General features: G+C 51.2%; 1 protein-coding gene across 1 annotated transcript in view; it reads left to right on the top strand.

The window, feature by feature from the left end:
- The window catches only part of SMOC1 (SPARC related modular calcium binding 1), an 83,241-nt gene that overhangs the window by 41,270 nt on the left and 26,340 nt on the right, over positions 1 to 15,631 (top strand). The window contains exons 8-9 of the mRNA XM_021709369.1: positions 3,737 to 3,793; positions 6,566 to 6,646. Of these exons, the coding sequence (XP_021565044.1) occupies positions 3,737 to 3,793; positions 6,566 to 6,646 (138 nt within the window). The remainder of the gene's footprint in view (positions 1 to 3,736; positions 3,794 to 6,565; positions 6,647 to 15,631) is intronic.

The raw sequence follows: 15,631 nt of genomic DNA, 5'->3' as shown, positions 1-15,631 counted from the left end.
GGGGGGGGGTTGGGGGGTTGAGGTTCAGTTATCCAAATTCTTGAATGTGAAGCAGGAACTGGAGCGTGGTTCCACTTGAGCTCAGGAGGCCAAGGGGAACACGGAGAAGAAACTCGACTCTCTCCCTAGGGTCCCGCGTGGGGCCTAGTGTTGCTCCAGGGCCTGCCTGGAAGCAGAACTGGTGTGGACCTTGGACCCAGGCTTTGGCCCTGTGTTTGGCGGGAGAGGTGGCTTATTTGCTGGGTCAGAAGCCAGGTGCCCAGGTGCCCGGAGATGATGGCTAGAGGGAAGCTGTTGGCTTTGGCGTGGTCTTTAGCCCCGGGGCATGCTGGACTCATGGGTGGCTCCTGGCAGCAGGGCACCTCGTTGTTTCTCACTCCATAAAGATTTCCATGGAGGGCCTCTCCTGTGGCTGAGCAGTGTACCTCTTCACCCTCGGTGACTCAGCCCTGCGGGAAGATTCCCTCTCTGCACATGGCTTCACGGGCCGTGGGTCTACATCCAGGCGACCTGTGGAGTCGCCAAACTGCAGAAGCACAGAACTTCCTCAGGCAGCCCTTTGCTCTCCTTGAGTACAGCTGGTCCTTGTGACTGACTGGAAAGGCCGGCAGTCCCGGACTCCCATGTGGATGACAGGAGGAAGCTATCGTGCTCTGAGGAGAGACACAGCTCTTGTAATGTGGGAGGGTGTTAACATCCATGCTGAATATGAAAATATTGCAAGAGCCGCTTTGCACTTGTTTGATTTTATTCTCTCTTTGCTAGCCTGTGAGACTCCCAGAGAAGCCACCCTGGGTGCAGGGCTGAGGGCCCTGTGCACTGCTGTTTAGACTGTGGACTCTGCATCCGGCAAGCGCAACCAAATGTGCCTCACAGCTGCCAAAGACCTAATTCAGTGGCTTGTTGGATTCAATGGAAAGAGGTGTTAACAGAGTCAGGGGAAGTGGTGCTGTTTAAAAAAAATGACATTGTGCGGCTCTGTTCTGTGTTTACTCTCCCTTGGTGACTTCCAGATCAAACTCGCACAGCTTGGCGTCCAGTGTGTCTGTTCTGCACTCCAGCTGGAGGCAGATGCAGTGTTATAAGAGACCCACCAGTGACCCTCCCTTCCTGCTGCAGCTTGTTCCTTGGGGTGACTCAGGTCACCTGGCCCCCATGAGAGTTGGGTTTTGGTGTCGGCACATGAGAAGAGCAGCAGGGTCGGGTGTCCCACAACTGTCGGCTCAGTGGCTGGCCTCAGCTTCTGGCAAGGGTGAGGGTCTCCACAGCTCTCGAATCTTAAGATCCCAAGGGTGAGCTGTTGACGCAAAAGAGAGATCAGGACTCTGTATCCTCTGCCTCCCCCGATGGGATGGGGAAGTCGGCCAGAGGTCCGGGGGCTCCAGAAGGCAGGAGGTTGTTATTATTGATGATCTGACTGGCGTCAGAGAGACTATCTGAACACCATAAATAGTTAATGCTCAGAGAATATAGTGTTCCATTCGAAAAGACCTCTGGGGGTCTTGGGACGAAAGTGGTGCTGCAATCGTTCAGCTGTCTGAGACAACAGTGTTCTCCCTCCCTCCCCACCAAGGGAGAAAAGAGGAATCTAAACTATGTGACCTCAAGAAGAACAAAGATACCTGCTCCCAGCCTTCACCAGGGGGTTCAATTGTTTTGGGGTCTGGAGGGGTGAAAATAAATGTATTTTACCTGTAAAGCACACACATACACATATGTATGCAGTTTATCTGTGTTATTAACATTAGGGGTGATTAGGAAAAAAATGGTCTAAAAGTGCCCCTTCACTGGGCAGTTTTGTGATAGGGCTCAGAGTTTTGGGGCCTGGATGAAAAGAACTTAGAGTCCCAGAAAGTAAATAAACAAAGTCCGTGCTGACTCCTGACCTGAGGAGGTTCTTGCTCTGCCAAGAGCTGCCAGCATTACTAAAGTGATCAGCAGTAGGACTTTGTTAGCAGGAACTTCCTGTGCCTACCATCTATGTTAGGAATTGCAGAGTGAGTCTGGGGTGATTTCTGCAGCATCCCACGTCCTCTTGCATTTTGCTAGTCCCAACCTCTTGCTGGGCATTGGGGTGTTTGATCTTTCACAGTGAGAAGTGTTCTGAGGATTCCTGATTCTCTTTAGTGCTACGTGCTGGAGAGAGAACGGGCCTTCCTGTCTGCTCACCTTTTGTAACTGAGGGTGGAGAAATGTTTAGCTAGGAGCTTGGCAGGGATTAGCACCCAGAGCTCTTGTTTTCCCCACGCTCTTTAATCAGGGCCACTGGACAAAAGCTCTGAGCTGGCACCTCTCACAAGGGAGCAGAAGAGGAGCTGGGGATGCCAGGATTGGGTGTCTTAAGGCAGCGGTCTCCAACCTTTTTGGCATCAGGGACAGGTTTCATGGAAGACAATTTTTCCGCGGACCAGGGGTGAGGGAGATTGTTTCAGGATGATTTCAAGCACGTAACATTTATTGTGCACTTTATTTCTGTGATTATTACATTGTAATATATAATGAAATGATTATACCACTCACCATAAAACAAAAAAGAGAGACACAGATTGAAGTGGTAAATAGAATAATGGATCAGCCTGTCATCCCAGCACTTTGGGAGGCTGAGGCGAGTGGGTTGCCTGAGCCCGCAGGTTCAAGATCAGCCCAGGCAACCTGGTGAGACCTCGTCGCTACAAAAAATCAAAAATTATCTGAGTGTGATATCATGCGCCCGTAGTTCCGGCTACTTGAAAGGCTGAGGCAGAAGGATCGCCAGAGCCCAGCAGGTCGACACTGGGGTGGCCATGAGTGTGCCACTGCCCTCCAGCCTAGGTAATGGAGTGAGACTCCAACTAAAATAATAATAATAATAATAATGGGTGGGTCATGTGAAGACTAAAATAAGTGTTGAATTCTGACTTTTTTGACTTAAAGCCTGCCGCCAGATGCAGCTGCACAATTGAAGCACATCAACTCACTTGCCACTCACGAATAGGGTTCTGATATGAGTCTACAAGCAGTTGATTTATGAGGGTCTCTGCAGTCAAACCTCCCTGCTCCTGTGAATCTGTACTTGCAGACACTCCCCAGCGCTACCACTGCCTCAGTTCCATCACCTCAGATATCAGGCATTAGGTTCTCTTAGGCGCACACAACCTAGATCCATCGTGTGTGCAGGTCACAACAGGGTTTGCTTTCCTATGAGAATTGAATGCTGCCGCTGATCTAACAGGAGACAGAGCTCAGGTGGTCATGCGAGCGATGGGGAACAGCTGTAACACAAATGAAGCTTTACTGCGTCCCCTGCCACTCACCTGCTGCTGTGCAGCCTGGTTCCTAACAGGCCACAGCAGTTGGGGACCCCTGCTGTAGGAATGCCAGCCTTATCCTCATGTGCCTGGCCAAGGGGCTGTGGGGGAGATGCCTCCTCCTGGCCTCTTGTGGGGAAGAACAAGGGCTGGCCAGCATGCAGGTATCTGAAGATCTCTGAGAATGGGTCTCCTGCAACTCTGAAGTCTTGGCTCCTGGGGCTGTCTGTGGGGTGGCGGGCATATGCCTGGGTTTGTTCTCCTGCTGGTATTTCTTTCTGGGTCTTTCCTTCATGGTCTCATCCTCTTTCCTTTCCTTCCCTCTGGTCTCTTCCCTGGGCCTTAGCCAGGCCTTGTGCAAACCCCAACCATTCAACAGTGCGGAGAGTAGATAGTATTTACCTCAATAATGGTAGTCTCCTTTCGCTTCTTCCTCACTCTCAACTCAGATGATGGGGCTAGGCCAACGCCCACAGTGGAGACCCAGCCGGTGTTCGACGGAGATGGTAAGCACCTGCCTCCCCTGGCCTGCCTTCTCCTACCTGTTCTCAGGTTTGGGAAATGTCCTCTGCTTTGGTTGTTTCTCTAAGCTCTACTATTATTATTTGCTTTTCTTCCCCTTATTTATTTATTTATTTATTTATCATGGAGATAAGGCCTTGAATGCTTGGGGCTCAAGCGGTGCTCTCACCTCAGCCTCCCAAAGTGCTGGGATTGTGGGTGTGAGCTGGTGTGCCCAGTCATTATTTGCTTTTTAAATTTTAGTTTTTCCCAATGTGAGCAGGGTTGTTTTTAACCTTTCTGAAAAATGCAAGTCCTCCAGGGAGCTGGTGCACTTTCCCCTCCTGTCTCCTGATATCCAGCAATAATACAGCCTAGACAGACTCTTGGGACTGCCAGCACCCAGAAATCGGGCGACAGTGTCCCTGCAGTGACTTGTCAGCAAGAACAAGCGCCTGCTCTGTATCCGGCAGTGTGCAAGGCCCTCTGGGGAAGGGAAAGGAGGAATAGGGATATGGGCCTTTGCTCTCAAGAGGGCAGCGACTCTTAGAGAACTTTGTGTGTTGAATTATGTGGCCTTAATTTTTTTTTTTAATTAGATACAGTGTCTCGCTATGTTGCCTAGGCTGGTTTCAAGCAATCCTCCTGCCTCAGCCTCCCAAAGTGCTGGGATTACAGGTGTGAGCCACCATACCTGGTCTGGCCTGGATTTTTTTTTTTAAGCAGGATTTATTTAGAGGACAGAAAAGCTCCCACAGTGGGAGGGAACCCTAAGAGGTTACCCTCGTCTTGATTTTTATTGTAATCAACAATTATGGAAGACAGAGATCTCTATGGTCTCAGAATAGCCTCTGTGAAGAGCTAAGACTTAACTGGATCCTCAAAGTGCCAGAGAAACCAGGGTGTTTGGACAAGGAGGGAGTGCAGTGGAGACGAATAGAGTGAGGACAGTGGCCGGAAGGAGACTGATGGGGAACTGGTTGGTCTAGGTTCTAGGGACTTTGAGAGTTGAGGCAGATATTTGGAAGAGCAGAAGTTCTAGGTCAAGAGAAACAGTGGTGGCTGGTGGCAAAATAAAGGCTGGACATCTTAGAGGCTAGGGGGTGGGATAGAAGGCTCATGGGATATAGAGGGTTGGCCCCAATTCAGGCTGGCATTGCTCGGGGTCCGAGTTCTTCAGTGCACTTTACTGAGTATTCCAGGCTGCTGGGGGCAGGGGGTTGGCAGAGTGAGAGGTCTAGAAAACCTGAGAACAAGGTTCGGCCTTCAGTGCAATTTGCAGCAAGCTTAGTAGCTCCCAACTGAGCATGTCCAGACTAGGACCATGAGACTGGACAATGAGTGCCTGGGTGTGGTGGCTCACGCCTGTAATCCCAACACTTTGGGAGGCTGAGGTGATAGGATCACTTGCGCCCAGGAGTTTGAGACCAGCCTGGGCAACATAGCCAGACCTCCTCTCTACAAAAAATTAGCCCGGCATAGTGCCACGTGCCTATAGTCCCAGCTACTCAGGAGGCTGAGGTGGAAGGATCTCTTAAGCCCAGGAGGTCCAGGCTGTGGTGAGCCAGGATCTGCCACTGCACTCCAGTCTGGGTGACACAGTGAGACCCCCAACTCAGAAAAGAAGAAATTGTGCTGCTGGTCTGCCCTGTGGCCAGGGACGTCCCTAGCACAGGTGCAGCTCTGGCAGAAGGACCAAAATGTGCAAGCTTTTCTGCATCTGGTTCATTTAGTGAAACATGTATATGCTCACGTCTAAGAGTTTCTGTGTCTCTCTGACCCACAGAGGTCCTGGATCACTGGCAGGCCTGGGACTCTGGGGTACAGGGTGGGGACTGGAGACCATATCATCTTGGGAGACCTCCCCACACCCTCACCAGAGATCTTGCCACTCCACGGAGTGCTCAGGGCCACTTGGGCCTCCCACACCACCCGTCCACGGCATGGCCTGAGTCCTGGAGAGCCTGGAGCCCACGACGCTCCTTGGGCAGAGAACCTCAGCCCCTGCTGGAACCGTGAGCCCAGGGGTGGAGGCGCATGTTAGACCCTCTGCTTCCTCTCTCATCTGGAGCATAGTCTTAGCAAGCTGAGGCTGCTATGGCCCAGCCGTTTCCGCTAAAAAGGTTTCTGTGGTTTGTTTGGCGTTTGTTTGTTGACTTATTCCTTCTAAATCTTCTTCCCGGGAAGCAGCTGAAGGGACTTGGCTTGGCCCACGTTCCCTACCTCCTGGGATAATATTTGTATTCCTGGATGGAGTGGCTCAGTGCCTCTGGGCCCTGACCACCCTGCCTCCCAGATGGCCTTGTCGGCACTTCAGAGCTGGTGGGGAGAGGAGCTTCCGTTGTGAGGAGGAGGCACTGGGAGAGGTGGATGTGGAATAAGGGAGACAGCCAAAGCTTCGATGCCTCAGACTTTTAAAAACCACCGTTAAAAAGTCTGGTGTGTCCAGGTACGGTGACTCACGCCTGTAATTCCACACTTTGGGAGGCCAAGGTGAGAGTATCACTTGAGGCCAGGAGTTCAAGACCAGCCTGAGCAACATAGTGAGATCTCATCTCGATGAAAAATAAAACATTATTCAGGCATGGTGACTGAGGCATAAGTATCACCTGAACCCAGGAGCTCGAGCCTTCAGTGAGCTGTGTTCGTGCCACTGCACCCCAGCCTGGGTGACAGAGTGGGACCTCGACTCAGAAAAATAAAAATAAAATCTGAAGTTGCACTTCAAATTGCATTTTTTTTCTGAGACTTTCCCTCTCTCTTTGTTTTCCCCCTAGAAATTACAGCCCCAACTCTATGGATTAAGCACTTGGTGATCAAGGACTCCAAACTGAACAACACCAACATCAGAAATTCAGGTAAATGGCCATCCCTGGGTGATGTACGTACCCAGTCAGTCCTGGTTGTCCCATGACCACCTGCTGTGCGGGTTCAGGAAAGTCACTTAATCATCTCTCTGTTCTTCAATTTCTATAGCTATAAAAGAAGGAGATTGAATGAGTTAATCCTTTCTAATTTTTCAGTTATTATCTTAGGGATCATCTTTCATGAGCAGTTGATCCTTTTAGCTGAAAAAGTTTTAACAGTATATTGTAATATATTGACTGACTTTCTATAGCCATGCAGAAGAATTTGAAAGAAGAGTGGCTGGATGTAGAGAAGCTGGACTTCAAGCCTGGAGGGACTTACTTCTATATGTTTAAGGCTCTAAATAGCAGATTACAGTCTTGTCTTTTCTGGTTTGATCTTTCAGGGGTCTGATGTGTAATCAGGTTTTGGCACTGGCTGAACTCCTTATAGGAAGGAAATAATTTTTGAAAGGATGATCATTTGTAGGATTTATTTGTTGAGTTTATTTACCATCTGTAAAGACTAAAGTCAGTAAAGGTCATTTACTGTCCATAAAGACCAGATGTCCATCCACGGAGAAATGTGTGCCAAGATAAGTCAGGATCTATCAAGAAGGATCATCCTTCTTTCAGCCCAAGACTTCACTGTGAAAAGTACCACTCTACATCGTTTGTGCCTGGTGGTTGAATTTAACCCTATCATCTTTTTTTTATAGGTGGCAAGGACTATAAACAAAAGATATATGCCCTTGAACCGGCAGACCGAGTTTTGCCTGACCGTTAATTTAATAAGCATGCTGCCATTTGTCCCCCAAGGTTTATTTGTGTGCCAGCTCTGTTCTACAGGTGGCAATGTGGGGTTTATATCGTCCTGGCCACAAGGAGTGATACAGACCAAGTGGTGAACTCAGGCACCATGGGTTGAGTTCCTTTGTGACTTGGGCCGGTTTGTACCTCTCTGTGTGTCTGGTTCTCTGTTGAATAACAGCTGGCGGTATAGGATGGTGGGGTGGGAGGAGACCCTGTGAATGCCCTGGGGTCAGAGTCTTTGGCAGAATAGCACAGTGAAGCCTGAGCTCACATTCTATCCCCCACACTTAGTGACCCCAGTCAAGTCACATCATCCCACTGGGCCTCCGTTCTCACTTGTCAAATGAGATCACAATGTCTCCCTCAAAGGATAGTGGTCTAAAGTTAACTAAGTTAATGTCTACATGGCACTTAACTGATGACTAGCTGATGGATACATTGTGAGGACATTTATTATTAAGAATTAATAATATTGTTATTAGGAATTTGTGATTGTCATCATAAGCAAAGGCATCTATTAGACAGGTTTCTCCTTAGGCCCTGCCTCTACTCCCCCTCACCATTAGGCAAATACGAGTCAAGGGAAAGTGGTTCTGGTGCCTGTGGCATCTGGTGCTGGATATTACCTTTACAACTGGTCTGCCTAGTTCCTGAAGCCCTGGAAGTTCTCCAAGTTCCCAGTAAGGGGGTTGATTCTCATTCTCTGACCAGGTGGAGGACATGAGGGTAAGCTCTCTGAATAACACAGCACCTTTAACCTGAAACACTCACTTGACATTTAGCAACTGCCTCCTTGAATATCTTTCTCACCCACCAGTGGTTAATTTCTCCACCTGGGTGGGTTATAAACTCTGTGTGCTCAAGAGAATTATTGCCTAACATGCTAACCTGTTAAAGACTCAAGTGTGGTGTTTGGTGGCTTTGGAGAAGGGTGAAGGAGAAAAGATCATTATCATCATTATCAGTCAGGTTAGAAGAGCACTGTCCAATAAATTGTCTGCGTCAGGTCCTGTAGAAGTTTTGTCATTTCATTTGCGCTTCATCCTAACCCTATAACTGAGATTATTATCCCTATCTTGTAGATGAAGGATGGGAGGAGGCTGAGACTGAGGAAGTATCTTGTCCTGGGTTGAAGCTAGTAAGTGACTGGGCTGGAGAAAAGGAGCTCTCCTTGGGAGTAGACCGCTGGCTTCCTGGGCTGTGTTCTCTGAGTGCAGTAAAGTGGTGTCGACACAGTCCATTGGTCATCGCTGTTTCCAGTGAAGTTCTTCTGCCTCCCATTCCTCCTTTCCAACTGGGCGAGTACAAGGTCCTGCTGAGAAATGCAGGCAGGTGAAAACACCTTGCTGGAGTGACCTGACCACTTCCATCTTTCCCTGATTGACTCCAGTTGTGTCTGTAAGATTAGTGGACAGGACAGGATAGCTGGGGGAGATGTAATGGCTCTCTGGGAGAAACTGAAACCTGGGGAAATTGTTAGGGACTGGTAACTTTGAAATCTCCTACAAAACTGGGACTTCCTCCAGCATGGTGAACTGGTAATATTGACTGAGTACCTGTCGATCTTCTTGATGTAATTGTTTATAACAGACATGGAGCCACACAGGCATGTGGCAGAGGTTGGCACATGGCCCCCTGTTTTTGCAAATAAACTTTGATTGGCACACAGCCACAGCCATTTATTTGCACATTGTCTGTGGCTGTTGTCGTTCACCACAGTGGAGTTGAGGAGTTGTAGCAGAGCCTGTGTGATCTGCAAAGCCCAAATTGCTGACGTCTGGCCCTTCACAGAAGAACTTTCTGGTCCCTGGCCTATGTGATTGAAATAGACGCATTTGGGTGGGAGCATGTGGATAGGGGGTGTCTGACTCAGGGTTGTAGGTCCATCTCGTAGACCAAGCTGCAGAGTGTTTCCTGGCACCATATGGGAACTCTTGGAACCACTCACAAAACTCTTCTCATGGACCCTATCATCCTGTTCTGGTGTGTGCATTCACAAGTGGGTTGCCAAGGAAGCATCCTGAGCTTGGCTTTCTCAGGCAGGGGTAGGGAACCTTCTGTGTTGAGGAGGGAGAGACCATGTTATGGTGGACGCCAGGCTTTGGTGTCCAACAGACCTGCAGACCCAGCTTCCAGTGCCAGCTTCCCCCAGAGCTTGGTGAGCTTGGGACAGTGAGTTAATGCCTCTGAGTCTTGATTTCCTTACATGGAAAGCAAAGTTAAGAGTACCTTGTGGGACTCTTGGGAGGACTCTACAGCAACTGTATAATGCCTGGCACTTAGTGGGTGTACCACTAGTGATTTTTAAAAAAAGCATAACAAAACACTGTCTGCTCATAATGGAATATCTTTGTATGTTACACTGGCCACATTTCCCATGTCAGCACACTTGGTTTAACGAGAAGTCAGATGCACTTCAACGATAACTTGTGTCTGGACAGCTGGCTCAAACCCTTAAGACAGTTTTCCAGTAGAGTTTGATGGAAGATTCCAGGTTCAGGTGCACTCCAGCCCACGCCCCAGGGGACTCTGAGAGCTGTCAAGGTGAACGATCTTCTGAGCTGTCTCTCGGAGGCAGAGAGATGATCCCGGCTTCTCTTAAGCCCCGCACATCCTTCTTCACACTCAGACCCTGCGACGCCGGGTTTGTTTTCTGGCCTGAGGACTGTTGGTGTTGGACAGGTTCCACTGGGCAGCTGAAGCTTGGCAGCAGCATGACACATCTTCCTGCAGTCCTTCCAGCCACCTCCTCCCCTCCTGGAAGTCTGGTCTCTGCTTGTCAGGCCGTGTCATGCGTTCGCTGTGGTCAGCGAACTTGGCAGAGTACTTGGCAGCTTCTGAACCCACAGATTTGCCTCTGTGGCCTCCTTCTCTTCAGGTCTCTCCTCCACTGCCTCTGCTGTGCACCAGGACTTCTTCCTGCACCCACAGATGACACACCTGGCCAGCTGACACCCCTGAACCCGAGAGCAACACCTCCTCACAGATGAGTGTTGGCCGGGACCATGTTCTGCCCTGATATACATTTTGGCTGAGATTTTTGTATCAGGGTTTGCTTCCGAGGCATTTCTTAACATGCCCAGAGATGAAAGTACTTTTCAACCATCTTCATTCCATAGAAGAGGGTAAAGAGATTAAACAAATTACAAGAATGGACTTCATCTCACTCTTCATGCCATGCCACACTGCTTCTAACTGACCATGTGCAGATGCTTTCCTAAGCAGGATTTATGTCTGTCTGTTTTTCTATGACAACATTCTGTGCGTTCTCCTCCAGGGAGGTACAGTCTCTCAGGAAGCATGGTTATGGAAGCCTCAACTCTCCTCTGCTGTTCCCTCTGCTCCATGGGTTGAGTTAGTGCTGCAGCCTTGTATGGAGTGGCATGGAATGATGGCCCTCTCTGTTTCCCCATCCCTCTCTTTCCTTTGTCCCTGTCTTTCCTAGTTAACTTGTTTTATCACCTGATCAGGAACTTCAAGAAGGCCCTAGAACCTGACTCTGGGATTAAGTCCCAAAGAACCATCCTACTACCCACCTTGGCCCTAAGACCCACACGCCTCCTTCTGTGTGTCAGTGGGCGGAACTGCTTGCAGAGGCTCCACCCCCAAGACTGAGCTGTCAGCAAAGACACAAGTGAGGGTGTGGTTCTTATCAACTTTAACCCCATCTCCCCGTGTGCTACAGTGTCTGCATTTGCCAGTGCCCTGTGCCTTCATAGGTGTGCTGTCTGCTGCATCCCTGCCTGTTTCTGCTGGCGTCAGAGCCCCATTTTGGATTGTTCCTGCCTCCTCCAGGATGTTCCTGCTGCGACAGAGGGCATGATAGGCACTTGGAGTCACCGAGGCAACTGCGCCTCCTGGCTGGATCCCCCACCCTCAGGCCAGCACTCGTGGCCCCCCTGGAAACTGCTGGCTGATGTAATGACCTGAGGCCTGGAAAAATAAACAGCTCATGGGGAACCAGCAGTAGCCATTGTAAGCAAATACCCGCTGGCCACCTGGATCCCCGCAATGACGTGGTTGGGAGAATGAGTAATCCACGAACGCTAGCAGCCCGGGACGGGTCTGGACTTGTGTGCATTTAAAATATCTACAGAAAAACAAACCCTGGGTGTTTATTTCCATAGCTGGCCTTCGGGTGTCTGCCTGTCCATCTGATACAGGTGCCTGGGTCAGTCACAGCCAGCACAGTAGGGATGGGGATGGATGGCTGTCACTATGGCTTTCTCCATGGCAACCAAGGCCTTGTACCTCCTCAAGGCTCCCCTTTGTGAAGAGGAGTGTCAATGCACATGGATGCCCCAGGGAGTCTGGGTTCACTGTTCATCCTACCTTGGTCTAAAATGAGCTTTCCAGCTGCCTTGCTCCTTGCCCTGCACCATCTGCAGGGAGCCCACAATGGCGTGGGGGTAGGGGGGGTGCCCTGTGAACCCACGCTGGGACTTGCCGTGCCAGCAAAGGCTTTGCTGGTGAAGGTGAGTGTGTGGCTCTTTGGTGCTTGATAGCAAAACCGCATGTCTCATCATCCTCCTTTGACCTCTGCTGCTGAAAAACTGGAATCGGAGACCCCGCCCCCCTGTGGTCACTGGCTCCTTCTGAAGGGCTGGAGGCTAGCCACGGCCTCCACTGTGAGCCGAGGGTCCTCGATCCTTGTGTGTTTATAAAGTGACTCTGGAAGGGGCAGAGTGTTGGTCTTATAAACATCCTTGCACTAGCCACACCTGGGGGAGGAAAGAGTGAAGTTAGGATACTTTATTTCAATAATCTTAGAAGATCTCCATCTTCCTCCCCGCTTCTTGCCTAAATTTTAATTGACTGACATTTGCCCCATAAAGTGCAGAGCCTGCCGGTTTAGGGCAACGAGGATACTGAGGAAGACAAGAAAGAAGGCAGCACTTTCTTTCTCAGTACTTGTGTCACAGAAACACTCTGAGGCATTCTGTATTCTTTCAAGGGAAGTGGGGAAGGGTCCTGCCAGCTCGCATATGGCATGGTCAAGAAAGAGGGGACTTTTCTGAAATTCGAGGGGGTATGAGTCAGGGATGCCTTAGGGGAAAGGTGAGAAGATGCTGCATGGGGTAGAATGCTCTTCTGTGGGATGTCTATCTTGCCCTTCCCTCCCCTTGGGACCCCAGGCCCTGGGAGGGAAGGAGGCAGTCACTTCAGACCTGGTGAACCAGGCGTGCCCACCTCGGCTGAGCAGAGAGAAACTGCTTAGACAGGCTGAGTGGTGTGTTGCCTTCCCTCCTCCCGCCTCCCCCCCTCCCGCCCTGTGCCACCTTATCCCCGTTTCCAGGGCCAGTGGAAAACGTCCCAGGAGGAGGCGCCCTCAGCCAGCCTTAGGGTGAGCAGTGGTTTACTCTGAAGCTGAGGCCTTGAGACACAGTAGCAAGTGTGGCCACAGTCCTGGGGCAGGGCTGTGGAAGGAGCTACAGGGACGAGGGGAGTCTGGGGACACTGAGCAGTCTTGCCCTTGACTCCACCCCTCTTGGGCCTGGTCCCACTGGGACTTGGGAGGGTAAGTGTGGACAGGCCCCTGAGCTGTAGGGACACGCCCTAATCCTGTCTCATTGTAAGACTCTGGGCCACTAGAATGAGAAGGGCCTGGGGATCACTTGGTGCCATTCTAAATGAGAACGCCAAAGCCTGGACTACTTAGGGCTCTGTCCAAGGTCATAGCCCATCAACGGTTACGTGCCACAGCCTCTGCTGGGTGCTGAGGGGTGGAGGGAACCTGAGGAAGCAGCTGACCATGGGGCAGTGGTGTACCAAAGGGGGGTGAGGGAGGCCTTCACCCCACGGGGAAGAACATTTTATCACTGACCTGGCTTTGAGTTGCTGGCATGGTGATCTCTCTGTGCATTTCTGGTTCCCCTGCAGACGTGTGTCGTCTGCTGCCTGCAACTGACACAGGCAGCTCAGTGACCTGCCCTTGGTCAGCCACTGCTGGCCAGCAGGGGGACTCACTGTTCACAGGGACAGGGCAGGAAGGCCCGGTCGCTGAACATTTGCCGAGGATGCTGCTACCTTAGACCTGCTGATAGCAATGGTGGCTGACATGTGGCAGCTTCTGTGGCACCAGGCTAAGTGCTTTTCATGTACAGTTGCATTTAATCTTCTCTTTTAAGACCCTTTGAAGGTGTGCACAGATTCCCCTACTTTTGCATCTGAGGAACCTGAGACTTTGAGAACTTAAGCAAACTGGCCGAGGTCACAGAGTGAACAAGTGAAAAAGCCCGATCCACTGACCCTAGGGTGCATGCTCTTGACTGCCACACAGGGCTGCCTGCCACTCCTTTAGCTGTTGCTGACGTTCGTGAAGCGGTATCAGACCCCCTGACATGCCAGACCCTGGATAGGAGCCTGCAGGAGTGGAATGAAAGGAACTCGCCATTGCTTTCAGCCTTGCCAAAGGAGCCCAAGTGTCCACATCCCCACTCCAGTCCACTCTGACTGCCTGAAGTCCCCTCTGGCATAAGGGGATGGCTATCTGGATCAGTGCTCTTGGTCAGTTAGTCGGTCAGAAGGGCAGCTTCCTCCGGGGGGCCTCCACACGATCCCTTTTGGGGCACCACTGGGAGTGATGTACTTTTTGCTTCATTTTGATGCCTGCTCAGTGAGGAAAAGGGCTTTTTAGCTTCAAGGAGTTTCCAGTGGCAGGAGTGACTTTTAAATGTGTGCAAACCCTGTTTCTGTCCTCCCCACCCGACTCCACCCGATACACGCCTGAGCACGAGTTCAGGGCTGGCGTTGTTCTATCTGCAGTGACTTTTGTCTATTCCCTGCCCTGGTAGTACCTCTCCTCTGGGTCTGTCCTTTCTGGGCCGACTGCCCACCCTCTGACCCAGAGGGAGCCCCAGGCAGTGGTTCTGTGGGCTCCCCTCCTCTTCAGGTCTCCTCGGGCCCCTGGGTGGCTCCAAGTCACATGAGTGTTGAGACTTGAGAACTGGCGGTGGCCAAGTGGCGCTCAGCGGTGCACGTGATGGAAGGCCATGCTGGAAGGGCAGGACCAGGCCAGCAGATGGTACGGCAGGGGAGCGGGGATTGACACTCTGGGGCCACTTAGCCCCTCCTGTGAAGATGTGCAAAGTCCACAAGTAAGAAAGGTAACCTACTCAGAGCTGGCTTCAAACCGTGATGCCATGTGGCTAAATAATCAGATGTGGCCCGCTCAGTGACGTCCCATGAGTCACTCCCCCGGGCTCCAGCGGTTCCTTTACCAGCCCCGTATCTCAACCCTGCGCCAGCCGCCCCAAGGCAGCAGGGGCGGCTCCTTAGACCCATCCCGCCTTCCCCTGTTTCTGCTCCTGCAGGCCCTTCCCCTGCCAAGTCTGCAGCCGCCTAGCAGTCCTGGAATGGCCGGACCCCCCACATTCAGGCAGCCCCAAGGGCCCTCAGCAGGAGCCGCGATTCCTTACACTTCTGGAATTTCATGTTGAGATTCCAATGGGCTGTTTTTAGCACAGTTTGTTATTTGGGATTATCTCTCGGCACTTCGTTCATTTTTGATGAGAGGCTGGGGGACGTGAGGCGTTTGACAGGGCTTCAGAGTCATTGTAGGCAGCACAGCCTAGTGTTTTCCTGAACATCCTCGGCCTGGGAATGGTTCCTTCTGCAAGGAAATGTAAGTTCCTCTCATTCCGCAGGCTGGGTAACATCCCATGATTCTTCCCCTAAGAAAACCCAGGGCTCAAGGGTCTGAGGGTGGAGTATGGCATTTCCTAGGACAACTTAAAGGATGGATATTCTTGTAAGCCTCTGTGGTCTCAATGGTGGGCAGCCCATTTCTGAGGGTGCAGCCCAGAATCCTGTGGAGGGGACGGCATGGGGAATCCAAGCAACAGAGGGGTTCTTGAACTGCATACTCCACATGGCTGCTGCATGCCTGAGATTCTGAGGTTCTCCTGTGAATGAGGGCTGGCACCAGGGAAGGGTGTGGGGAAAGGTCAGGACGGTGCAGAGTTCTTGCTCCCAGGAACCTACAGTCCAGTGAAGTTGGGGCCTTGCTCCAGGGTGGGGCCCTGGGGGAAAGCTCCAGGGGTGGGGGATGGCCTTGAGTGAGGATAGGTTAAGATGGCTCCTTCTGTCTGCCTCCTGTGTCATGCAGAACTTTTCTGGCCTTCCCAGCACCTGACATGGTGCCAGCATGCAGCACACACACATCCAGTAACAGCTTGGATGAAA

Source organism: Carlito syrichta, unplaced genomic scaffold, assembly GCF_000164805.1.
Source record: "Carlito syrichta isolate Samal-C Ts95f unplaced genomic scaffold, Tarsius_syrichta-2.0.1 Scaffold199447, whole genome shotgun sequence".
In the NCBI taxonomy this organism is placed as follows: Eukaryota; Metazoa; Chordata; class Mammalia; order Primates; family Tarsiidae; genus Carlito; species Carlito syrichta.
This window is presented reverse-complemented; position numbering and strand designations above follow the sequence as displayed.